This window comes from Sminthopsis crassicaudata, chromosome 3, assembly GCF_048593235.1.
Source record: "Sminthopsis crassicaudata isolate SCR6 chromosome 3, ASM4859323v1, whole genome shotgun sequence".
NCBI lineage: Eukaryota > Metazoa > Chordata > Mammalia > Dasyuromorphia > Dasyuridae > Sminthopsis > Sminthopsis crassicaudata.
Window position 1 is genome coordinate 302722733 of NC_133619.1, and position 27051 is coordinate 302749783.

A 27051-nucleotide genomic window follows, 5' to 3' on the forward strand; every position below is an offset into this window, starting at 1 on the left:
GAATTTGGAACTCAAAATTTTAAAAATGAATGTTAAAAATTGTTTTTACATATGATTGAAAAGAAAAGAGGGAAAATGCTTTCCCCTGAAAAACATGGAACCATGAGCTGTAATAGGGTATAATATTTGAAGACCAATAGACTTAAGTAACTAAAGCATCATTATTAAATAAGATTTTTTTCATTATGAGTATTAGCTCTCCATTGAAATTCTACATGTCTCCCAAATGAGCAGTTGACTGAAAAAAAATAATTCAAATAATTAATATTAGTACTGTTTTCACAATATTAAGTATTGCAAACTCCTTAAAACATTTCTTTTTGACGAGAGATTGCGCCAATCAAAGATTTGTTCTTTCATGCACAGTTTTAAAATACTGTTATGTTCTTGGCCTGTGTGTATTTCAGAGTTCTTGGAAAATACTCCATCCAGTTTGAATATAGAAGATATTGAAGATCTATTTTCTCTGGCACAGTATTATTACAGTAAAACTCCAGCTTCATTTAGAAAGGTATTAAGCCAAAGGTTAATGACTACATATTACATTCTATTATGCAAATTGCTTCATTGTCTTTCATCTCCTTTATTTCTCATGATGTTCCAGTTTTTTTCCCCTTTTGAATTTGGTGTGTGTGTGTGTCCTGAGTGGAAGGAAAGAAAAAGGCAAGAGGTAGACAAGTTACAGTAATCCATCATCACTTTGCTTTTGAATGCTGCACTTATTTCAATACCTTCCCAAATCATTACCTACTTGAGCTTGAAAAAAAAAAAAGTGTTGAACATTAATGATATAGAGGAAAAAATTTAGTCTCATCAGTCTAGAACATGGTTATTAATCTACAGGTAAGTTTAAGGGAAAAAACATCTTTCAGCATAAAATTACTAACTCAGGGAGCTTAGTTTAGGACAAAGACAAGATTAGAATTTTGTGTGAAATGGAGTTTATTTATATAATTTTGAGATGGCAGATTAAAAGCAAGTATGTTATGAGTCTGTTAGAAACTGAAACATTAAAAAACAGCAAATAATGATAATGGAGTAAAGGTCAGAAGCTACATTCACTAGCTGCTAAACACATAGCCCAGCCCCTCTCAAAAGCACTTCAAGAAAGACTTCATTAAATTAGAACAGTGATATCAAACTCATTGAAAGAGAGCCTGGCAAGACATTGACTTAAATTAACAATATCTATATTGTATTATATTTTTATTTATTTTGTTAAACATTTCTCAATTACATTTTAATCTGATTCTGGAAGTGGCTGTGAGTTTGATGCTTCTGTGTTGGAGTACAGCCAATAACTGACATTCATAATGATAGCCTAGGATTGTACCTAGATAATCTAACCCAAAAGGTTACAATCAGATGTAATTTTTTTTTGAGAGAGAATTTTTCATATTTATTTTCTAACAACTATGAAGTATAAGTGCTACTGCTTTTAAATAAAGTACATATTTATTATTTTTAAAACACTGTGAAATGACAATTTAATCACCAAAAAATTAAAAGAAGTTGATATGACAGGACATTTTTATGTTTAAAGTATAAATATCTTTAATCTGAAGCAAACTTATTGGGGAGTACCTTATTCCTTAAATATGACAGATAATTGTTTGGGGTTATGGAGAATATTTTGCACAGTCACTTTCTCTTTTCTCTCCACAACCTAATGTTACTTTTCAGAATAGTTCATTAAAAACTTTAGGTGTAGGGTACTTAATTTTTTTTGTATGGATCATTTTGTTTGAAGAAGCCTTTATACTAATTCTGAGAATGATATATTTAAATAAATAAAATATATAGGATTATAAAGGAAACCAGTTGATGTTGAAATGAAATTTTAAAAAAAGTCACCAGATCACAAGACAAGAACCCTTGCTTTAGATTAGTGTCACAATTATAAGTTAGAGTAGAGTATCATTATATCAGTTATTTTATTTTCCAAAATCTGTGAAGAATATAAAAGTAATTTCGTGATTTCATTTTTGGTGATAGTACAAGAAAAAATTGAGTGTGTCTATTTTAAAGAATTTTTAATTTTAACATGCTTGAAGAACTATTGTGTTTTAGTTTTTCTTCAGGAAGAACAAAAAGGAAAAGAGGTATGTAACATTATCTTCTTGCATCTCTTTTTTGGATTGTGAGGTAGTTGTAGGCAGAATAGCTTTGATTTTTACCATTATTAGGCAAAACAGTTGAACTCCATGTCCTACATAAAATGTCCTGTTTGTTTCTGCTTTGTGAGCATTGTGTGATTGTGAGATATAAGTTTTTTATATGTTATTGTTGATTTTAAAAAAAAAGTCTTTGTGCATTGAAATTACATAAAATTTTTATAATATTTTTGTCTCTAGGAAAGAGACAAAGCTCAATTTTTCTCATTAAAAAATACTTCTCTCTTACCAATCAGGACAATCATAGTTTATTTGGCAGTCCTTTGCTGGGAATTAAGGATGATGACACAGATCTGAGTCAGGCTCTCTGTCTGGCAATTTCAGTATCAGAGATTCTTCAAGCAAATCAACAGCAAGGGGTCAGTAAATAAAAGAAATAAAATTTTTCTCTTGAAAAAAAGACCCTTTTAAATGTAAGGAATTTTGGCTACTGATTTTATTAAGAAGTTTAATGTTTAAGATCATAGATTAAATTTGATACTCAGTGCTAATTTATGACCCAGGGTTCAGCTAATTTTATACTATAGTTTAAGATTGTGGTAAAAAAGGAAAATGGTGAGAAAAATATTCCCTAGTCCTAAATTGTTATCAGTATGAAAACCCCAGAAAACAGCCCTTGTCAATCATTTTTAAAATAAAATCTCTGTATAGCCATACTAGAAGCTTTTTCAAGGGATCAGAAAAACATGTTGGGGAGGGGAATGGAAAACTGTCATGCTTCGATGTTCCTTCCCCCAAAAGATTTTAGGATCATAGGTTCAGGGCTGGAAGGGACCTTAGAGACCATCTAGTCCAACCCCCTCATTTTACAGATGAGGAAACTAAGGCCCAGAAAGGTCAAGTGACTTGTCCAAGGTTACACAGGTAGTAAATGGCAGAGCCAAGATTCGAACCCTGGTCCTCTGACTCCAAATCCAGCTCTCATTCCACTGCACCACGCTGCCTCTTAATACCACGACTGGTAGTTTGGAATTAAAGTGAGTACCAGTATCTGATTTTTCTCTTATAAGAAATAATGATATTAAGTCCAGATTAAATAATTCATTACATGAACTTCATTTTAGATTGTCAATTCAGAAGATTTTCTTTCCATATTTGGGGAATACATTTTATGTTCTGTGTAATGTGTAGTATTCCATAGGCAATTACTGCCTTGTCTTTAAAGTTTGTAAATTATTTTTAAAAATTCTTTATAAGACATTTTTATTGTTAAATATTAGAATTATTTGGAATATCTAAAGTATTTTCTTGTTTTTTATTAACATATCATATCAATCCATCTTGCTTTGGTTGGGTTGCACATAACTTTCACAATGAAATTTTTGATTTTGAGAATTCTAACGTTTCAGATGTTGTTTGCCTCATAGGAAGGAGTTCGATTCTTTGTGGTGGATTGCAGGCCTGCGGAACAATACAATGCTGGGCATTTATCAACAGCTTTTCACTTAGATTCAGATTTGGTTAGTATAAGTACTAATTAAAATAAATGAAATAAGGAACAATACTGTTTTTTCCCTTATAGTTCATAAAAGTAAGAATATGAAGCTATTGTTAGTAACTGTGTAGTTTGATATTTGTTGTTATTTTAAAATTCTTGCTGCATTCCTAAAAATGCAGCATAAATTCTTTCATTAAGTACTACCACATTGTTTCAGATAAAAAGAATTATATATTCTTAGGAGAAAGTTCATGTACCTGATTAAGAAATTCTGAAAGTGTTAGTTTTAAATTATATCTAAATATAAATACTTATTTCAAATAGTAACTGAGAAATATTTAATTACAATTCTAAACTTGGTTTCTGTTCACACATATTTAGAAAGCGCAAGTTATGATAGTTTTTTTTTTTTTAGTTGGGCTATCTTTGCCTGTCATCTGAAATCCTACAGTAGTCAACTCTGGATTTTCTTTAAAAAAAATTGCTTTTCAAAATAACTATTTGGACATGTATATATATATTGTATTTAATTTATACTTTAACATATGTAACATGTATAGATCAACCTGCCATCTGGGGTAGGAGTATGGGGGGAAGGAGGGGAAAAATTGGAACAAAAGCCTTGGCAATTGTCAATGCTGTAAAATTACCCATGCATATATCTTGTAAATAAAAAGCTATAATAAAAATTTTTTTTTTGCTTTTGTTATATAATCACTATTAAATACCTGCTTTTCACATTCATATATTCTCCCATATGCTGCCATTCATTTTCATATCTTTCATTGACACTTATCAGTCTATTTTAGAACTGATTAAGAGATTGAAATTCTTAAATTTAATGAAGACTTTTACTTCTTTTCTTTTCCTGTTTGCTTTTAAGATGCTAACATTCTATGATAATAAAATAAACCTAAATTTTTGAAAAGCAGTATGAAAAATCAGCTTGGTCAGATTTATTTTTTCCCTTTCAGATGCTTCAGAATCCATCAGAATTTGCACAGTCAGTAAAATATTTGCTAGAAGCCCAGAAACAATCCATTGAGTCTGGTTCAATTGCGGGAGGGGAACACCTCTGTTTCATGGGAAGTGGCAGAGAAGAAGAAGACATGTATATGAATATGGTTCTTGCACACTTTTTACAGGTATGTTTGTGTAAATGACTATACCTGAGCAAATATTTACTTATTATGTTCTTTTGAAACTTGACTCTTTCTATATTTTTAAAATATTGTCATAGGCCTTTTCTTTGTATCAGCAAAATGAGAACTTTGGACCTGGTGATCTCTGAGATCTCTTCTATTGCTAAATTGCTTAATTGCGGTATCTTGGTAGCAGGCTAGTTTTGTTTTTGTATTGTAATTTAAGAGCTTAATCCATGGTGCTTAATAAATGTGAGTCTGAATTAACCAGATGGCCTATGAATTTTGTGACATGGTTTGTGTTCCTCTCTGCATTTTCATAGAAAATTTGACTTCATAAACACCTCCTGAGTAGTTTTGATAACTAGAACTTTGACGGCAATCTTTGTATGGTTTTGAATTAGGGAGATAAGGGGTAGCTAGTGGATAGAGCACCAGCTCTCGAGTCAGGATGACCTGAGTTCAAGAATTAGGATGGTAAGAGGTATGTTGCATAAACCTTCTCATTTGTTTCATTTCATGTTCAATTCCTGGTATTAATTAGAACTTTTTTTAATTAAAAATTATTCTATCCAATTAATCAATAAAAATTTAAGGACTTAGAATAAACATTATTAAGTATCTCTAGGCACTATGCATACCTGATAATACAAAAAGAGGCAAGTGACGAAGCCTGTGCTCTAGGAGTTTACAATCTAATTCTGGAGACTACTGGAAAACTAGTCTAGATAAAGCAAATTGTCTATAGTTTTCCTGGTAAACCGAAAATATTTAACTGAAAGAAGGCAACTAATATTAAAAAGAGTTGGGGAAGCTTTTCTGGTAAAAGATGGGGATTCTAGATGGAATCTAAAGAAAGTCAGGAGATAGAATTAAGGGGGGAGAAATTTTCAGGAATGAGGAACAGCTAAAGAAAATTGACATTGGCAAGAGATAGAATGTTTCTTTGGAAAAGCCAGAGGCTATTGTCTGTGGCTTGAAGATGATGTAGTGGGGAGTAAGGTGTTGCTGCTAGTCCTTCATTCTAGAAGAGGACTGATAGCTAGGTACAAGTGAATTGGATTTAAGTGAGGGAGGGCTGGGCAAGGTCACCTGCCTCATGGATCAGGATGATTGGAGATAGCCCTGGATGCAGTGGGAGACCCAGGCCTTTCAAAGGTCTTAGTTTGACTGAGGCAGCCACCTATTCAGCACTGAAGACTAGGTAAGAATTGAGGTGAAGAATGGCCTCAGGTAAGGGTGTGATAGAGTAGGAATTAAGAGAAAAAAGTGATTGGTTATAAAGGGCTTTGAACCTCAATTAGAGCATTTTGTATTTGATCCTGGAGGTAAATAGGGAGTTTGGTTTACTGAGTGAGGGCTGTGTATGATCAGACCTATGCTTTAGGAAAATCACTTTAATGGTTGAATGAAGGATGGATTGAAGTGGAAAGATTCTTGAAGCAGGCAGACTTATTAGAAGCAGTTGCAATAATACAAATGTAAGGTGTGTGGGTATATATCTATATATATCTATATCTATATATCTATATATATATCTATATATATATATAGATATATATAGATATATAGATATAGATATATATAGATATATACCCACACACACACATATATATTCATATTGTGTGAAGTAAGGTGTGGTGAAGAATTTACAGATTAAGCACATATTGATCAGAGACTGCTAGCTAACGTAAAATCAGGCCTATAGGCCCCAGTCCCGTGAAGGCCTAGGCTGCCTTCCTTTGCCCAAATAGGGATTAACCTATACGTGGCCAAAGAAGTTATAAATCACATTGCCAGCTGCATTCCACTGACCAAATATGACCAATCACAACCTATGGAGGGTGGGATTTTGAAGGTTCTTTGTCTGAAATGTATAAAAGTCGTGAGCATCTTCAAGGGAGTGGCTCTCTCCTGCTGTGAATCTGGCTCACAGACCAGGATGGGGTCCACTTCTCGAGATTCTAATAAATAATTCTGCTTTTCTATGAGTGATCTCTGAGTACTCATTTTTGGATAGCATTTTCTATCCCTCACAATATTGTGTATATGTGCATATATATATATATATATATATATATATATATATATATATATATGATATTGTAGGTGTGATATCAGCCATATACATACATAAGAATGGATGTGTATACATGTATTATATATTAGCAACAACTTGGTTATAATGGATAAATGGAAGGGATTGAAGAATCCTGATGACTCCTGGGTGTGAGACTGAGGGACTGGGAAGATTGTATTGCTTATTTAGAGAAAATATGAGATTGGGGAGATTGGGTGGATATGCTTTATGAGGAAAAAAATAAGGAATTATATATTGAGTTAAGATGTCTTCTGGATAACTAATTTGTGATACCTGAAAAGCAAGTGGAAATGTGGATATTGGAGATCAAGAGAGAGTTGAGGGCAAAATACATAGATCAGCACAAAAATGTAATAACAATAATAACTCATAATAACTAGCATTAAAGTGCTTTAAGGTTTGCAAGGCATTTTTTATATATCTTCTCACTTGACTCTTATGACAACCCTGACCCTCAGAGTCACACAGTTAGTAAATGTTTGAGGCTGGATTAGAATTCAGATCTTTCTGACTCCAATTCTGCACTCTAGCCACTATGCTACCTCTACTAATCACCAGTTCTGGGGATACAAAATCAGACAGTCACACAGTCCCCATCCACAAGGAGCTTACATTCAATGGAGAGGAAGACAGGATTTAGATAAATAAGTATGATATAAGGTAGAGTGTGAACAAATAAGAGAGCCAAAGTGCTTCAAGGAAAATTGAGAAATAAAAGCTCCCTTTTTACTGAGGCTATCAAGGATGGAATTCTTCATGGAAGCTAGGTCTTGAAGGAAAAGAGATTTTGATGACCTTGATGAATATGGGGACAAAGTGCAAAAGCAACTATTGATCTCATTTGATCTGAATGTAGTGTCTATGGAGTAGAGTACTGTGAAATAATCCCAAAAAGGTTGATTAGAGCCAGACTGTAGAGAGTCTCAAATGTAAAACTAAAGTGTATATATATATATTTTATTTCCACATTAGTCATGTGAAAGTAAACTCAGAACAAAAGAAGAAAACCACAAGAAAGAGCAAAAAGTGCAAGTGGTATGCTTCAATGTGCATTCAGCCTACATAGTTCTTTTTTTTTTTTTTTTTTTTTTTAAATATGAACATTATTTTCCATCTTGAGTCTTTTGGAGTTGTTTTAGGTCATTATATTACTGAGAAGAGTTAAATCTGTTATAGTTGATCATCGAACAATGTTGCTATTACTGTGTACAATGTCCTGAGTCTGCTTAACATGTTTGTAATTTTTCTTCTAAATGATAGAATGGCCCAAGGGTTCTTGAGCAAAAAAGAGTACATTGTTGTACATACCTGGATGCAGAATGTTTTAGATAGTGAAGAGGCTGGTAGCAGTGAAACAAATCAGGAACCTTTACAGGAGTCTAGGCCAGAATCAAGGATGGACTGAACTAGTGAGATGCCATTGTTAGTGGCAGGAAGAGGACAGATGTGATAAATTTTAAGGGGTAGATTCAATAGGATTTGGCACTTGAGTAGATGGGGGAATTGAGAGGAAGAGAAGAGGCTCCAAGCTTAAGGTGCTAAGAAGGCGAAATACTAATGAGAGAAATAATGCAATTGGTAGTGAGGGCAAATTGTTGGAGGGAAAGCAGCTTCAGTTTGGGACATGAGGAATGTGAGGTTCTGGTAAGGTAGCTTGGTTAAGTTATGTAGCAGGTAGGTAGAAATAAAGTTTCAGAGCTCAAAGAGAATACCCTATGTAGAGTTTTAAATTGTCATTGAAATAGGGTGTGAGAGCCAAGGGAAAAGGTGTAGTGGTGAAAGAAGAAGGCCAAGGACAGCAGAAAAGAGGAATGGAAACAAAACCATGAAGGAGGCTGTAGAGCATTTAGAAAAGTTGGAGAACCAGGAAAAAACAATGTTAGTAAGGCCAAGGCCGAAGAGACTTTCAGAATAGATAGAATGTCTTCTGCTTCAGAATCGTGTAAAAGGGTTAAGAACTGAGAAAACAATTGGAATTAGTTGTGGGGAGGCAAATAATTTCTAGAGTGTATGTATAGGAACACCCCCCCCCACACACACACACACGTACACATTTCCCTTCCATGAGTGCCTCTTTTATTTCACTATGTGTTTTATAATCATTTTGCAAACCCTTTTTGGCAAATTGTATATTTGGTTGATGATATGTCTGTTGCCTCAAAATCCATAATTGCTCCTTGGTGGGCCTCCTTGGTGAAGATATTGGACTAGCAACGTTATAGAGAAAAATTCAGTGAATTAAAATTCATACATTATGCATTTTGAAGAGTAATCCATTGGATTTATTCTATTATGTTGAATAGTCACTGTAGATTGACAATAAGTTTGGTTCAGAATTGAATAAGAGAAAACAGACCAAAAAAAATTACATTTGAGAAATTATACATTAATTTCAGTGATGTCTGACCTTCAGGTTGTTCTTTTTATTAGCATTATTCTATCAGTGATTCAATATATTATAATTCTAGATCACCATGGTTTCCTAATAGTCAATGTGTGTCTGTGTGTGTCTGTGTGTGTGTATTGAGATTAAGTGACTTATTTGCCCAGGATCACACAGCTAGTAATTGGCTGAGGTGTGTGAGATCAGATTTGAATTAAGGTCTTCTGACTTCAGAGTCGGTGCTCTATCCATCTAGCTGCCCGCAACAGTCAGAATTTTTGAAAATCCAGAAGGCAGTGGAGAGGAGTGGATGGTAGGTGTTGAGAACAAATAGAGTACAACATATTCATCTTTTGCCTATGAATGAATGATGAGAAGATATCCAAGATATATATGACAATAAAAGGAGAAAATTGAGAAATAAAAGATCCCTTTTTACTGAGGCTATCAAGGATGGAATTCTTCATGGAAGCTAGGTCTTGAAGGAAAAGAGATTTTGATAGTTAAAGATATGATTAGATAATGTATAATGGAGGAGATGGTAAACTGTTAATAGCAACATAAAAAGAGGTACAGATGCCTTAATCACAAAAGCAAATGACTAAATTTACTTAATAGATAATTTGCATTTAGCAGAATTACAAAAATACAGTAAATCACAAAAATCTGATGTTGTTTTTACTCCTTAGTTCATATCCTTAATATATTCTTAATATATTTTTATTGACATTATAGCTGGTACATTTTGGAGAATGATATAGTAATCAGTAAAAGTTACAAAACTGATATTACTTTTCAATTCATTTGCTCTTTTCCTAGTCTTCAAAAACATCATAAGAAGAGAAAAAAGATATTATCTCACTAAAATTCTCATAGCTATTCTGTTATTAGTAACAAAAATTTGGAAATTACATACATGCCCAGTAAGAGAACTGAACCATTGATGTGTTAATGATAGAATATATTAAGATAACAGAACTTTATATTGCCCTATAAAATGACTATGAAACATATAGTGAAATAAGAGGCATTCATATTTGAGGTGATGACCACACTGAATATAGTCAGGTTAAAAAAAAGAAAGGAAAAAAGAGCCAAAGAGGTGGACTCTAGGGCAGGCCTGCAGAGTGACAAAACAAAAGTATGTTCTTTACTTGTTTGTTGTTTACTTGTTTACTTCTTAAAGGGTAGGAATTTGGAATAAGTCTTTACTCCTTATTTGGTTGTTTTTATTAGCGATCATCATGTTTACAATTTTTAAAAACTTCCTTTAAAGAAATAGTGGAAGGCTTCCAGCTTGCAGGTCCTCTCAGGAGAGCATGAATGGGGACATTCCAGAATGTGGATTGTGGATGTATTGTTCTGGAGAGGGGATGAAGCTATATAGTTGAGGTCTCAGATTCATTGAAGTATAAAAGTGGTTGAAAAACAGAATCAGAAAATGACTGAAGTGTTGTATGGAAATGTTTAAGTGACAGTTCTTATTATTGAAAAAAGATAGATTGGATAGAGCAAAGTGTATGTAGTGACCAAAATGAGGGCCCAAGACCTCTTCCTTGTATTTATTCTCTTTTCCAAGACCCATTTGATTCCTATTCAAAAATCTTTTGGTATTAGTCATAGCAGTTAGAGGAAACTTGGAAAAATTAAATTATTGCATAAGATTTGGGTCCATACTATGGTTTTCAGAAGTATTTTGAAAGGTTTATTTTAAAAACACTGTGAAGAAATATTTCATTTCTGTTCCCACATTTGGTTCTGTGGTATATTTTAAATCATAGCTTTTCTATTGACCTGTTCTGTTAAACCATTTGAAAGTTTAAGTAAAAAAAAAAAAAAAGAAAAGTTTGAGTTAAAAAAAAAAAAAAGAACCCAAAAAAACCTTTCCAAACCTTTGTGCAAAAGTAGATAATATTAAAAAGAAAACTAGCAATTTAACATATAACCTTATGGATCTGTTGTTTTTGGATTCTTTTTAAAAAGGGCAAAATAAAAATGCTAAATACATGTTTTTAGAAATGTAAGTTGTAAACAGCATTATCAACTTTTTGAATCTTGGGGAATTTGAAAATAATTTCATGTTTATTTCTCATGACAGAAAAACAAAGAATATGTCAGCATTGCCAGTGGAGGATTTATGGGTAAGTTTAAAATTTTGTTTCTTTATCTGCTGCATGTGGGAAGGAGGATGCTTGGTATGACAACTGAAGTAATATTGGATGGGGAATGTAATCAATCACTGAGCATTTATTAAATACTTCCTATTTTTGCAAGATATTGCTAAGTGCTAAGGATAGAAAGACATAGTGAAACAGCTGTTGCTCTTAAGGAGTTTTGTTATCAATGTTTGGTCACATCTAACTTTATGACACTATTTGGAGTTTTCTTGGCAAAGATCCTAGAATGGTTTGCTATTTCTTTCCCTAACTCATTTTACAGATGAAGCAAATAGGGTTGAATGACTTACAGAAAGCTAAGCTAGTAAGTATCTAAGACTAGATTTGAATTCATAAAGACGATTCTTCCTGGTTCTAAACCCAGTGCTCAATCCACTATGCTACCTAGTTGCCCTTGATTCTAATGCAGGAGATAAATATATACAATATATATAAGACACATATATGGGTATATACAAGACACATACAAGTAGGCACTAGTTTTTGTCATTTGTATTTACAAACAAATGGTGGAAGAGCAGGGAAAAGATACTAAATTTAGTAATTTAACTATAATTAATTGACTTTTTTTGTATTGTAAAGTTTTCTCAGGGTATAGATTATGAGCTATCATATGCTTATTATCTGTAGCTGTAATTATATATCTGCAGGAGGATTTCCCCCTGCCATCAGGTTTTCACTTGGGTATCCTAGGGATACAAATAATTCCATGATTAGATTAAGGTAGATACATTTAGGAAGGTTGAACTGCTACAGAAAACCATACTAAGCCTTCTAAACTAAAAATAACTTCAGTGTATGTGTGTGTGTGTGTGTGTGTGTGCTCTTTAATATTATCTGCTAGATCCCTTCTTTAGTGTAATTGATGGTTACTGGCATTTTTTATTAATAAGCATAGATATTGATTAATGAATACTTCTTTAACTTCATGTTTTGCAATACACAATATGCCAAATGCTTTTACTGGATAAGAAATAGAGAGGTGGGTCAGTGGAATAGATTAGATTCATATCTCACAATAATCAGTGACTGTAGTAATCTATTATTTGATAAACCACAAAACTCCAGCTTCTAGGATAAGAATTCACTATTTCACAAAAATTTCTGGGAAAATTAGAAAATATGAGAAGCTCAGCATAGATCCACATCTCACACCCTGTACCAAAATAAGATTAAAATGAGCACATGATTTAGGCATAACGGAAGATGATACTATAAGCAAATTAGGAGAACAGGGTATAGTTTGTCTTATCAGATTTTTGGAGAAGGGAGGAATTTATGGCCAAAGAAGAACTAGAGAATATTATGAAATGCAAAGTGGACAACTTTGATTACATTAAATTAAAAAGGTTTCGCACAAATAAAACCAATGCAGCCAAGATTAGGAGGGAAGCAGAAAGCTGGGAAATTTTTTTTTTTTTTTAAGAACACATCATTCTCCAATTGATAAATGGTCAAATCACATAAAAAGACAATTTTCTGATGAAGAAATTAAAGCCATTTATAGTCATATGAAAAAATTCTCTAAATCACTGTTGATTAGAGAAATACAAGTTCTTTTGTAGTAGCTCTTTTTGTGGTGGCAAAGAATTGGAAAATGAGTGGATGTCCATCAATTGGGGAATAGCTGAATAAGTTGTGGTATATTATAAAAAATGATGAACAGGCTGATTTTAAAAAGGTCTGGTAAGATTTTCATGAACTGATGCTTAGTAAAACAAGCAGAAGCTTTAGGAAAACATTGTACACAACAACAGCAAGTTTGTGTAATGATCAACTATGATTGCATTCTTCTCATTGGTTCATTGAGCCAAAGCAATCCCAATAAACTTTTTTTTTTTTTTTTTTTTTTTTTTTTTTTCCTGAGGCTGGGGTTAAGTGATTTGCCCAAGGTCACATAGCTAGGAAGTCTTAAGTGTCTGAGACCAGATTTGAACTCGGGTCCTCCTGAATTCAAGGCTGGTGCTCTATCCACTGTGCCACCTAGCCCCCCCCCCCCCCCCAATAAACTTTAAATGAAATGTGCTATCTGCATCCAAAGAGAGAAATGGAGACTGAATATGAACCAACTCATGCTATGTTCACTTTTTTTCTTTTTTTCCTGTTTTTTTTTTTTCTTGTGGTTTTCCCCTTTTGTTCTGATTTTCCCTTCCCAACATGATTCATAAGGAAATGTGTATAAAAAAAAAAAAAGTACAAGTCCTCCCACCCCCCACCCCCAAAATTAGTATTTGGGAAAAAGAATAAACAAGCTAAGTGTGTTCATATCTCTAAGCTGGTGACTCAGTTCCCCATATTTCAAAATAATTGACCAGAGTTATTGTAGAGGATATAATTAGTGTATTTTGAGAATTCGTAAAAGTTTAAGATAATATCTATATTGTATGCTACTTTTAAGCAGGAGGGAAAGGATGATATGAAAAATACAAGTCTGTAAACTCTAATTAGTCATAACAACAAATTTGTATGGATCTTAAAGAGCAGAGTATTAAATGGTAGACATAGATTCCTTATCAAGAGATCTTGAAGAAAATGTATAAAGAAGTAAAGAAGAAAGAGCTGGACAGTTATGAAAACAATCCTGTTGCATTGAAGTTTATTTTTCTTTTAAGATTGGCTCAGTTGGTTTCCAAAAAACTAACTATTATCTTTCTTGGTATTAGCAAAGTTTGTTATTTTCTCTTGCCCAGTGAATAGCATACTTAGAGAATGATAAGTGTAGTCATTTTAAGTGTTATATACACATTGGTCCTGGATCCATTATTTATTTTCATCATTAATTTGGATATAATATATATATATATATAATGTATAATATAATGTAATATATAAACAGGAGGGATGTTCATTAGAACTGTTGTCCTTTATATTCTGAACATTTAAAAATTGTTTTTGTGCACAATGGCGCTGAGGTTTTGCAGAATTATTTTTCCTACCAATCATTGCTTTTGCTGAGGATTAATCTCTCTTTTGAAAAAAATATTTTGAAATTTGTTAAATTGTTATAGAATAGGTTAGCTTGATTTCCTTCTTCAGAGAAAAGCAGCAATAGGTCTTCCATGGAATCTTTGTTATGTTGTAAAATAATTTAATTGTGATAACTTATGATTAGCTTACAAGAAACAAAAATGGAAAATGGAAAATTCATCAGTTATGTTAAAATCATTCTTATGAATGTGTGGCACATGAACAGGATGTTAAAGGGAAGAGAAGACTTTCTTTAGATTATGGTCTTTTTACTATGGCCCATCTGTGTTACTGTTTTCTTCAGAAAGAGAATCATATGTATATAAGGAACCAATTTTTTGTCATACTTAGAAGTTATGTAATAACTGTGTCTAAAAGGATTTGATGCTTTAGTTTTTTATTTCTATTTTCCCACAAGCACTCCAGCAACACTTAGCAGATATAAACGTAGATGGACCAGAAAATGGATATGGCCACTGGATTGCTAGTACCTCAGGCTCCAGGAGCAGTATTAATTCCTCTGTTGATGTAAGTGTCTGTATACAGATTGTTTTCCCATACTAAAAAAATGTCCAGAAAAAAGGACCAAGTGTTAACAAACTCATTAAGTAGTTTCATTATGTTTACAGTGAATCATAATCACTTTATATGGTTTAATAGAAGTCTTGTTTTAAACAGATATTTAGTTTATTTTAGTCATTACCATCAATAAAAAGAAAGTTTCAGAAGTTTATCTGACATAAGTGTCTTTTCCTAAAAAATTCATTAGTTCTAAGTCATTATTTTTAGTGTAATTATAATCTTTAAGGCCTTAAAGTCCTAAGGTAGTAATACATGATTAATTTTGCAAAGTAGAACTATAAACAAAAAACCAATTAATTCATTTGCCAGTGTTTTTTTGTTGTTGTTTTTTTGGGTTTTTTTTAGCCATATAGCTATAAGCTATTAGCCCAATTTAGTCTTTATCCATTGTGTAAAGAAATCATTTATTTATTGATTAGTGCCCTTTTATATCAAATCATAACTTTGGTGAATTTATTTATAATGTAATGCTTTGTTTATTGAAGAGTGCTCTTCAGTAACCTATTTTATATAAATAACCTGTTTTCAGTAAATTGCTAAATTAGGAAGAAGAAGCAAACTTGTCTTATTCAGATACTTTGCAGTTTGCTGCTCAGCCTTTGGGTAGCTAAATGGCACAATGTGTAGAGCACTGGCCCTGAAGTTAGGAGGACCTGAGTTCAAATGTGGCTTCAGACATTTAATATTTCCTAACTGTATAATCCTGGACAAGTCACTTAACTCCAATTGCCTCAGTAAAAAATAAAAATAAAAAATAAATTCTCAGCCTCTTTTGGTACCTGAGTAACTCTTCTCTTCACTCACCTTTCCAACTCACGACCCTTTTTGGTATCTCTAACTCCTAATTTGAAAAATACTGATTAAAGACTTAATAGAAGCCCTTTAACCTTTTGCTCTAAGAGCTTCCTAAAAATAAAAGTGTAGTTAAGAAGAGCATAGAAAATTTTTACTAAAGCCATTTCAATTCCAAAGTATTTGCAAACCAGAAAGAAAAGGGACTTGAGTCTGATAAGGAGATTATTTGCAGTGGTAATTTGATTAAGCTTAGGGTTTAAACATTTTTATTCATCCATATATTTATTGATTTTCTAAAGAAATACTTAATGAAGTGAGAACAAATATGGTAGAAACATGTAAAAGAAAAAAAATGAATTAGTCCTATTAATAGTAATCTCACTATCTTTTCATTCTGTTAGATAGACCAGAAGTCAATCTTTGAAATATTTTTCAGTGAGGAAGGAATAAAGTTTTGACAGTGTAAGGCACTTACTTATATCCAGTTTTCCCTCTTCTACTCTTAAAAAGTTCATATCTACCTATCTCTGTCTTGAGTTTGCCTGTTTTTATGTTTTGGGAGACAGTTAATCTTTACTTAGGTCAGTTATTGTCTTTCAGGGTGATTCTCCTAATGGTTCAAATGATGGGCGAGGAATGAAATCATTGGTAAACAAAATGACTGTTGCTTTAAAGACAAAATCTGTGAATGTCAAGGAAAAAGTTATCAGTTTTATTGAGAATACATCAACTCCTGTAGACAGGTAAGCATTTCTTTCCCTTTTCTCTTAAATAGAATTTGAAATTAAGAAAGGAGCATGGTGCAAAAGAGTGCTAGGCACAAAATTCAACTCTGTTGTTTACTACCTCTGTGTCTTGGGTAACATACTTAATTTAGCCCAATTTGTTCATCTGTAAAATGAGGGAGTTGGATTTCATTACTCCTCAACTCTTTCAAATTTTTATCTGTGATAAAGATCTATAATCTGTGATCGGTATGTCACTATAACTCAGTCAAAAGACATATTCCAGAAAAGTTGTTTAAGTACATTTTTATTAAGTAATCCTCTTGCACTGTATTCTACATATTGTATTTCATGGAATTTTGGCTTAAATTTCATCCCCTCTTTAGCAGCAAAAAGAATATTTGTTCATGGGACATCCTCTGTACAATATAGTGGAGAACTGAAAATAACTAGAGAAACTTTATATATTAAAAATTTTGAAAACATGAAAACAATGTACTTTTTGTTCATTAAAATAATAGTAATGCTGCTATAATATGTGCATATTACTACATGTAGTGGATACTTTTTCCAAAATCATATGGGTGGTAGAAAGACTCTTGGTCTTTGGGGAAATTTGTCTTTCACTGTACTTAATTAACTCGTTGCTTTCTAAAATCTGAGGTTTACCTTAGAACTTCGAACCAGAAGGATTTGTTTCTTTCTGTCAGGAAGATTCATCTTTTGGGGTTTAAATGTGGCCTCAGATGTTTACAAGCTTTATGACACTGGGCAAAAAAACCCAAACACATAATTGTGTTTGCCTTAGTTTTCTTATCTGTAAAATGAGCTGGAGAAGGAATTGGCAAACTACTCCATTATCTTTGTCAAGAAAACCCCGAATAGGATCATGAAGAGTCGGACATCACTCAGAAATAAATGCAACAACAAATTGGAAGGTGGGAGAGAGGATATTGATCTCTTAAAAAATTTAAGAATTTAAAAGTACATATGTTAAATTTAACCAACTAGCAACAAAACTTTGTATCTCTTGGGTTTTTTCTTTGTATTTGAAAATTATTTTATTGGTGGTCTGTTTTTCCTTCTTTAGTACTACTTTCCTTTTTCTTTCAACAAAACAATTGTTCCAACAAAACAGATGAGCACATTTCCCATTTCTGAGAATGTATGGCAATCTGCATCTCTAGTTTAGCACTTCTCTATAAAGAAGTATGTGTGATATTCCATTATCAGTCCTTTTGAAGTCACTGTTGTTTCTTACTTTGATTAGAGTTCTGAAGTTTGTTAATTTCATATTGTCATCATGTAAATCATTCTCCCAATTCTACTTATTTCAGATCAGGATTAGTTTATGCAAGTCATTTGTCATAGCCATAATTTCTTCTATTATATTCTCTAAATGATATGCACCTCTTTTGTATATAAAAATGCCTGAAGTGAAAGAACAAAAAATGATTTATTTCTAAGCAAACTTTTCTCTTGAAAATATATTATACATACTTAATAACTCATTTTAATCAAATGACACAAAAAATGAATGTTAGAAATATGTCATTTCATAGAAATATATTTTTTCCTGCGGTAAATAGCAACTAACTTTACAGGTTTACTTTTGTTAATAAGACATAAAACATTATGCTTATGTATTGATGGATTGTATTAAGGTTATTGTATCAGATGTGGCCAAGTAATGGGTCTCACAAGGGTTCTTTTGTTCTCAGGAGTATAATCTTTAGACTTTTAGATAGTTCACAACTTCTTGATATATTCTTTGATGTAGATTGAATATAATTACAACTTTCTATATATTAGTTTTAGTCTCTGGGAATATGGTTTGTCTATAGGGTAAATATGTTTCTCCTCCCCCTGAGTCCTTCCTATTCTCTACATCCCAATTCCTACCCAGTGTCTTGTTTTCCTGTGGTTTTTAGTTGAAAGTATAAAACCTTTTCTTCATAATGATTTCTTCACATAATGGTATGTATTGGAAAATTTGATCACTTCAAACATATATAGATTTTAATTTTTTTATCATTGTTTTGTTCTATCCTCTGCCTTAATTTACTATAGAATGTCTTTCAATCTTCCTTGGCCAGACAAAACAAGTACAGAGCGGTAAGCCATGAGTAGAAGAGTCCAACTAAACCATGCTTGTCTTTAAGCACGATTCACACTGTTTGTAAGCATTAGTTACACTGATGTAACCTGAGATTCCAGGTGACAGTTTAAATAAACTAAATTTTTCAGTAGCCTCTTTTCATTCTGCTTTTTTGATTATTTGTCTAGTGCTGTTCTTTGGGCTGTATTTTAGCTTGGTGCTTTTCATTTTTTATTTCATGCATGCTTTGGTTTGATTCTACTTCCTTTTAATGCTATCTTTTCTTGAGAACTTAATTTTTCATGATAATTTGCATTGAAGACTTGAGTACATTAATGTGATCATCCATGCCATTTTTTTCTTTGAGATAGTAAAGCATGTTGCTTACAGAAAAATGAGAGAGAGAGAAAGAAAGAAAGAGAATATATATGAGTGTGATATGTATTTATAATACCAGCTCATAGTAGAAATAATAAAGCATGGTCCTGACCTCTTGAAAGTATAGTGTAATATAAATCTTAGAGTTGAAAGATATCTTCTAGGTCATTTGATCCAACCTAGTGCAAGGAAGTAAAAATAAATAGCTCTCAGGTGATTTGGTTCTGTGACTGATTGTTTTTTCCATTTCTATTATATTTACTTTATATACCTTTTTCTAGAAATTTATAGCTTTTTAGATAATAAAGCTTACTACTTATGTGAATATAAACCAGTTAAAGAGGATTGGCTCTTTTGTGGTAATGTACTTTTGGAAGCTAGTCTCTTAAGTTTTTAAAAGTTTACATTTAAAGTTGTTCTGGCATAGTGCCAGTACAATATAATTCTGAATTTGCTTACCCAAATCTTCTAGAGAAATCACTTTTAAAAATTTATTTCTGAAGACATTTCCCCAACATGCAATCATCTTCATTTCTTTTTCTTATTATGAGATGATTGTTTTGGTTAAATTTCATTTAGCTGAGCTTCATTCTTCCCAAATTGTGAACTTAATTTTTCATTCAAATTATGATCCTCCTTGTCCCAGTTAGTTTTTCCATTAAGTTTTCAAGATCTAACAAATATTATTCATGTAGGGAAAGCATCTCAAATTTAAGAGTTTGAGCAAAATAGAATTTAGATGAAATAAAAACAGGAATTATTTTCTTTCTGTCTTTGATGAAATTAATTAAAAATTCCTTTCCTTCTGATATTTCATTAAATGTTAGGTTGAAGATTGGGGGTTTTTTTTTGAGTTGATTTTTCTGTCTTTCGTTTTTTGCTTTATTTGACTAAATATGTGCTTTAAAAAAAATTAGAAAAGCCCTTTCTATGAAATTTAAATCATTAATACTGGGATTTTTAAGAATCAAAAGTTAATATTGACACATCTTTAAAATTTATCTAATTCTTTTTTTTTTTCTCTGCAGAATTTTGTATTTTGACAGTCCAGATTAAGAATCACTTTTGGATTGTCAGTGTTACTCGTGCTTATTTTTTGGTTGTTACTCATGTAAACATTCAATTGATTTTTTTAAAAATCATAATGGCTTAATCAAAACTTTCTTTTAAAAAAAATATGCAAAAAAGGTCTTAAAATGCCTTACAATATAGAACTTTAAGAGTTGGCTTTTGGCAATATATAATTTTCTTCTCTACAAAAAAAACTGACAAAAGATTTATGAATCATTTTGGATTTAAATGAGTATTTCAAGCCAAAACAGTATGATACAGTAGAAGCTTCTCTAGTTTGGAATCAAGGACCTTGGTTCAAATCCTGGCTCTATACTTTATTACTCATGTGACTTGGAGCAAATAACTTAATCTCTCAGGCCCTTAGTTTCCCAATCTGAAAAAATGAGGGATTTGTACTAAATGATCTCTAAAAGTCTCTTCTAGCTCTAAGTCTTATGATTCTGTGTTTGGATTTTTATCCCTGAAGCTATTTTGTTGATGTTAGTTCTATGTCCAAAAATTTACTGGGCAATAGAAAGAATAATTTATTTTAATTTCTAGATCCCTTAAAAGTTCCAACTTTATAAAATATGTTGTTTAACTTGTTTTGTGGTTCACAGGAGTTATTTTTATCTAGTATTCATAATCTGCTGTATTGAACCTGCTATAAGATAATATAAAATTTCTTTGAAAGGAAAATACATTGAAAAGTTATCACTTCCCCTACTTCCATGTGTGATTGTACTTAGACCCCAGGGTGTGGGTAGGGTAGCTGTTGCTTTAACTTTTGCTGATGAGGCTAGTGAATGTAAAACTGTGTCTGTGCTCCTTGGAATGTGATTATAATATACCAAGCTCAGGTTGGGGAGCATTTGACTTACATTTGGACCAATACTATATCTACTTCTATTTGTCTCCTATTCAGCTATATGTTATATATGGTTTAAAATATCAGCCTCTTTAGGGGAAAAACAAGGGACTAGAACAGTGGCTTTCTATATTAGAGCTTCATTTAGAATACTTATTAGAGGATTACCCACACACAATTAATAAAATTATTTGAAGATCTGAATATTCCAAATTTTTCTGTATAAGAATATCTTGTATATTCTTGATATGATAAACATGATAAAATGTGAAAATCTAGAGTACACATTTATAGTAAATGATCCTTCTGATGTTTATTCTAAAAACATGTTGCAGCTTCTTCAAATGTGGACTAATATATAGTTCAAGAAGTGTTTTCATTTTACTTTGATGGTTTACAGACATAATTGATATCAGTAGGTACATACACACAAAAATCAGAGGGAACTTCGGTCCTATAGGATTTATCTAGGTTGTGTATATAATATTTATTTATATCTCCAAAATAATATTTTGGTTTCACAAAAAAAAGTGATATTTTGAGGGAGAGACTTAAGTCTTCATAGTAATTTTTTAATGTGCATAAAAACATTTTGAGAATTTAAAAAAGTATACAACATCAACTTTACCTAGCATGCTCTCCAATTTTTCTGTTAGAAAGAAAAAATGCCCAGTTGACTTTGTTGTCCTTTGTCACTTTGGCTTCATTGTCAGGACTTTGGGATTGCATTTAAAAAGAATGTTTAACTTGTTTAAATTTTATTCTTACAGCTTTGAAAACATTTAGTCTAGCAAATAAACTTTACTTCACTTTCACTAACATAGTTTGCTTTTCTACTTTCAATTTTGGCACAGCTTTTCTGAAACTATTGGCTCTTCTTGGGTGTATAAAATTCATATTTGCTTGCATGTTAAAATGGTACTTGGGGAAAACTTTGCTTGTTGGTATCTTAAACTGTTATTTTCTTTTCCAAATTCTGTTTATTGTAGACATGTGAGTAGTAGTGACAGAGTGGGCAAGCCCTATCGTGGTGTGAAGCCTGTATTCAGCATTGGGGATGAAGAAGAATATGACACAGGTACTTCTATTCATCTGTAGAGTACTTTTTGTTTTGGAATTCTTTAGCTATTATTAACCACACTGAGTATGTGATATTCTGTCCTATAAAAATAGCAAAATTGGGCATAATGTGTTTCACATGGACATATTATACAGAAGCTGGGAATACTTGCCCAAAGCTTTATTTCTAACCAACATACGGCAGCAAGCATTGATCCTAGGTAATATGTGTGCTCATAATAGTAATTAAAGTAACTTGAAAGAGCCACAAGATGGAGGTGTTGCTTCTTAAAATTCTGTCTTTTCCTATCCTTTTGTAGCTATCCACCCACAATCTCTTATTTAAGTTTAATTCAGCATACATTAGAGATCTACCTAGTTAGTCAGTAAAGCATGTATTAAGGGTCGACTAAGTGTCAGGCACTGGGGATTAAAAAAAATAATAATAAGGCAAGACTGTCGTTACATATAAACATATGTAATTTGTGCTGAACCCTGTGGTAGGAAATAACAAAGGATAATAAAGGAATCAAGGAAATGATAATGTTCAAATAAAATATGGATCCTATTATCATGGAGCACAGTCTACTTAGGGATATGACATATTCACAAATAATTGTCGTGCAGTGGGAAACCAGAAATACATGAAAGAGATGAAAACACAAAGAAAATCTATTTATGTACTGAAGGAGATCATAAAAAGTTTCCTGAAGGATGTAGAATTTGAACTGACTTCTTCAGTATCCATAGAAATAAGAAGTGTGTGTTTGGCAGGTGTTAGAGATAGGGTGGGGGAGCAAATGACATTGTCATATATAGAGAGAGAGAAAAGAAGGCGGCTAAGGATAGAACCTTGGAAGACAATTCAAGAGATCTAGGAACAATGAATGAAGGTCACACAGAGATCAAAATGGAAAAAAAACCAAACTATGACTATTAGAGTTCTCCTAGTATGTAATAAACTGCTTTATGAAGGTGATATATTTATCATCAGTGCTCGTTGGTTTTAGAGTAGTTCAAGTACAAATCATATACCATGAGGTCCTTTCCAACTGATATTATGTAATTCTTGAGGGTATCCAGAATCAGGGGAGTTAATGGTGTCAAATGCTTCAGAAAACCAAGGAGAATGAGAACATAGAAAAAGGCTGTTGGATTTGTCAATTAGGTCCTTCCTGACCTTTGAGAATGCACTTTCAGTAAAGTGTTTGCAAATAGAACGCAGTATGTGAGATTGTTGAGGTAAATAGGTTTTGAGGATATGAAATTTAGATTATTTTTTAAAATGTCTTATTGATCTTTTTTTTTTTTAGTATCACTGTCCAATTACTTCTTTCCCTACTCCACCCAGAAACTCTCATTTTTGACAGAGAAAAACAGTTGAGTTCTGATAGTATATTCAACATTCTGGACCCAGTCTACCATTTATCTGCCAAGAAGAGTGAAGTATGTTTCATTAGCCCTCACAAATCAATTGGTCATTCATTCTTCTAAATTTTAATGTCTTTTAATAGTATTTCCATTTTTGTGGTCTTTGTGTATATTACTCTTGGTTCTTTCTTTAATTGGTTCATTACAAGTCTTCCCAAATTTCTCTGAATTCTTCATGATTGTCATTTCTTATAGTATACTAACAATAACATATATCATATTTATATATGACAATTTGTTCAGGGATTTCTTGTCCTCCCTTTCCAGCCCTGCCATTTCCCCCAAAATGTTCTGCTCCAGTTTTGTGCTACCATAAAAAGTGCTAAGTTGACTATTTTGATATATATGGATTCTTTCTGTCTGTTTGTAACTTTTTTGGGATATATGCCCAGTATATCATACCTTTAGTCACTTTTCTTTTATAATTCCAAATTATTTTCCATAATAGTGGCACTACATAACTTTACCAAAAGTGAATTAATGTGCTTTCTCCCCTCATCTCCCACGCATTCCCCACTCCAAGTGGTACTTACAATTTTTTTTTTTTTTAAGACGTTTCATTTATAAAGGGGAAGTAAAATATGGAGTGGTAACTAAGAGAGAAATAGGAGGGAGAAACATTTTTAGAATTGATGATACTTGGACATGGTTATGAATAGATTGGAAAGAACAAGCAGAGAAGAAAAGGTCCTTAAGAGTTTACAGGAAGGAATAAGTAAGGTCATGAACATGAACAAGAGGTAGGAGGAATTACTTTAGGTGTAGGGACACCTTTCCTTCTAGGATGGAAGGAAAAAAGAGAAGATAAATCATAGAAGCTTTAAGGTGGGGAAATTGAGGGAATTCTTATTAGGTGATAGTGTTAATCTTCATGAAATAGAAAGTGGGGTAATTTTTTTTTCTTAATAGATTTTGATGTGATCTATTTGTAATTTTAAAATTATTTCTCAAAAAAAAAAAAAGTTTTTTTTAAACTTCCCCTAAGAAAGCTATAGCTTTTGGTAGAGGGGGAAAATCTTCTTTGTTTAGCTTAGAAATACACTTGTGATTGAATAGGCTCATCCATATCTTTACAATTTTGTTATATTTATCAAGTTAATTTATTTCATATTATTTTTGAAAATTTATATGGGTGACAACTTTAAATTCCTCAAGTTTTTTTTAGTTTACTGGAAAGTTTGTTTTATAAATTTTTTACTCAATTTTCTTTGCAAAATGTCATTTTTAATCTATTGCATTAGTTACCTTAAAAAAATATTATGAGATTATTTTTCAGTCTGGTCTGATCAAAATACTTTTGAGATTTTCTCTTGACTAGTAAGTCATATGTGACATGAAAATTTAAGATGATAATAAAAATGTTTTATAGCCGTTTATTTCTATTAGTTCATTTGATCCTCAGAATAGCATTTGAGCATTGAACTAAATGTGATATTATCCCTCCTTTACAGAAACTGATTAGTATCAGTATCAGTAAACTGATGTTCAGAAAAACTAAGTGACTTTTCCCAAGATTACATAGCTTGTAAATGGCAGTGTGGAATTGAACCCAGTTTTCTTTTGACTCTATAAACTTGGTGCTTTTCCTACTATATCATGCTGCCCATCTATGTGAGAGGTAATCTTATTTTCATTTAGATAATAATTTTAATTCTTTATAGATGAAATCGATAGTTCTTCAATGTCAGATGATGATAGAAAAGAAGTTGTGAATATTCAAACTTGGATAAACAAGCCAGACATCAAGCATCATTTTCCTTGCAATGAAGTAAAAGAAAATGGACACATGTTTCCTAGGTACTGATTTAAGACATTTTCTTGCTCTGAAATAAAATAAAATTTGTAGTATGAGAATATTTATCTAGAGAGGGATATGTATATATAAATCCATGATAGTTTTATCATATAAGTTCAATCTGCCATAATAACCTTTATCAATTTTTGTAATGAATGATATTTTTTTAAATTAAAAACTCTTGAATATGGTAGTTTGTAAATGTATCAAAAATTGAACCAGAGGGAGGTACTATTGCTCCTTAGTCATTAATGATTTAGGGACCTAAATAAGTTGCATTCCTTCCAATCATGAAAGGAAACTTAATATTCTGTGTTCCTCACTGGTACCAGTGTGCCAAAGTATGTTTAATGATAGTTTTCCTTTGATACTCCCATGGTGAGATCCTATTTCCTTAAGTCAGAATTTAAGTTTGATATAAAGTATAATGTAGCAGAAGGTTATATCTTTACCTGAAACAGTGTTTAATTTGTTCACTAGTTTTCATTTAGCAAATATTGTCACTTTTAGAGCTTCAGTGTTTGAAAGGTTTTTAAAAAACAGACCATATAATTTATATTTGTGGATAAATACTTTTTATTTACATCTTTTAAGAATATAGAGTTTCCACTTTCAGTTGATCAATAATGACAGAAACAACTACGCCCAGAGAAGGAACACTGGGAAGTGAATGTAAATTGTTAACACTACTGTCTATCTACTCAGGTTACTTATACCTTCGGAATCTAATACTTAACATGCAACAAGAAAATTGGATTACACACATATATTGTATCTAGGTTATACTGTAACACATGTAAAATGTATGGGATTGCCTGTCATCTAGGGGAGGGAGGGGATAATTTGGAAAAATGAATACAAGGGATAATGGTATTAAAAAAATTACTCATGCATATATGCTGTCAAAAAAATTTATAATTATAAAATAAATTTTAAAAAAAGAATATAGAGTTTCATTTAGGCATTATTCTGATATATTTGTTAGAATTGGGTCAATTTTGTTGCATCATTTATTTGTAGTATCTGATCACTAATTTAAAAAATCAAGGGGCAGGAATGAAAAGTCTTTCATTATAAAATAGTTTTTGTTCATAAATCATTTTATTCATGATTCTAGCTAATGAAGAACTAATCTCATCCAGATCTAACTAATACATGTATATTTTAAATTAAAGCTTTTTACTTATAAAACATATGCATGAGTAATTTTTCAACATTGACCTTTGCAAATCCTTGTGTTCTAAATTTTCCCACCTGTCCCCTTCCCTAGAGGGCAGGTAATCCAATACATGTTAAATATGTTAAAATATATGTTAAGTTCAGTATATGGATACACATTTATACAGTTATTTTGCTGCATAAGAAAAATCTAACTACACCAATGTATTAACAAAGGGATGTTTTGGTAGCATCTGCTTTGGTTTATTTTGTTCTATTTTTTTCTAATAATAATTTTTTCCTTTCAAGTCATCTTTTGGTTACTGCAACACACATGTACTGTTTAAGAGAAATTGCTTCACGAAAAGGATTGGCTTATATACAGTCACGACAGGCACTAAATTCTGTAGTTAAAATCACATCCAAGAAGAAACACCCTGAGCTAATTACCTTTAAATATGGAAACGGCAGTACTTCAGGAATAGAAATTTTGGCAGTTGAAAGGTAAGAAGGCATAATTATTACACATTTCATTATACTAAAGTAGTACAATAAGTTATTTAAATAATCAGTATGTGTTTTCACATCTCTCTACTTATTCCTCTTCCACCAGTAATTACTATTGCCACAAATGTGGTTTAGCAACTAATCCATGATATAGAGTTGGACCATGTCTACTTTGGCATGTTCTCTTTGTGGAATTTAGGATTCATTATACTTCTTATGA

At 32.0% G+C, this 27051-nt stretch overlaps 1 protein-coding gene across 2 annotated transcripts in view; it reads left to right on the forward strand.

Annotated features, from left to right (window-relative positions):
- Positions 1–27051, forward strand: part of TBC1D23 (TBC1 domain family member 23) — a 55093-nt gene that overhangs the window by 25318 nt on the left and 2724 nt on the right. The window contains exons 8-18 of one of the 2 annotated variants that reach the window (XM_074301011.1): positions 408–511; positions 2411–2533; positions 3542–3634; positions 4587–4757; positions 11337–11379; positions 14801–14910; positions 16360–16502; positions 18555–18599; positions 21871–21959; positions 25033–25168; positions 26634–26828. In XM_074301011.1, coding sequence (XP_074157112.1) covers positions 408–511; positions 2411–2533; positions 3542–3634; positions 4587–4757; positions 11337–11379; positions 14801–14910; positions 16360–16502; positions 18555–18599; positions 21871–21959; positions 25033–25168; positions 26634–26828 — 1252 coding nt within the window. The remainder of the gene's footprint in view (positions 1–407; positions 512–2410; positions 2534–3541; positions 3635–4586; positions 4758–11336; positions 11380–14800; positions 14911–16359; positions 16503–18554; positions 18600–21870; positions 21960–25032; positions 25169–26633; positions 26829–27051) is intronic. The other variant, XM_074301012.1, reaches the window with a different exon arrangement.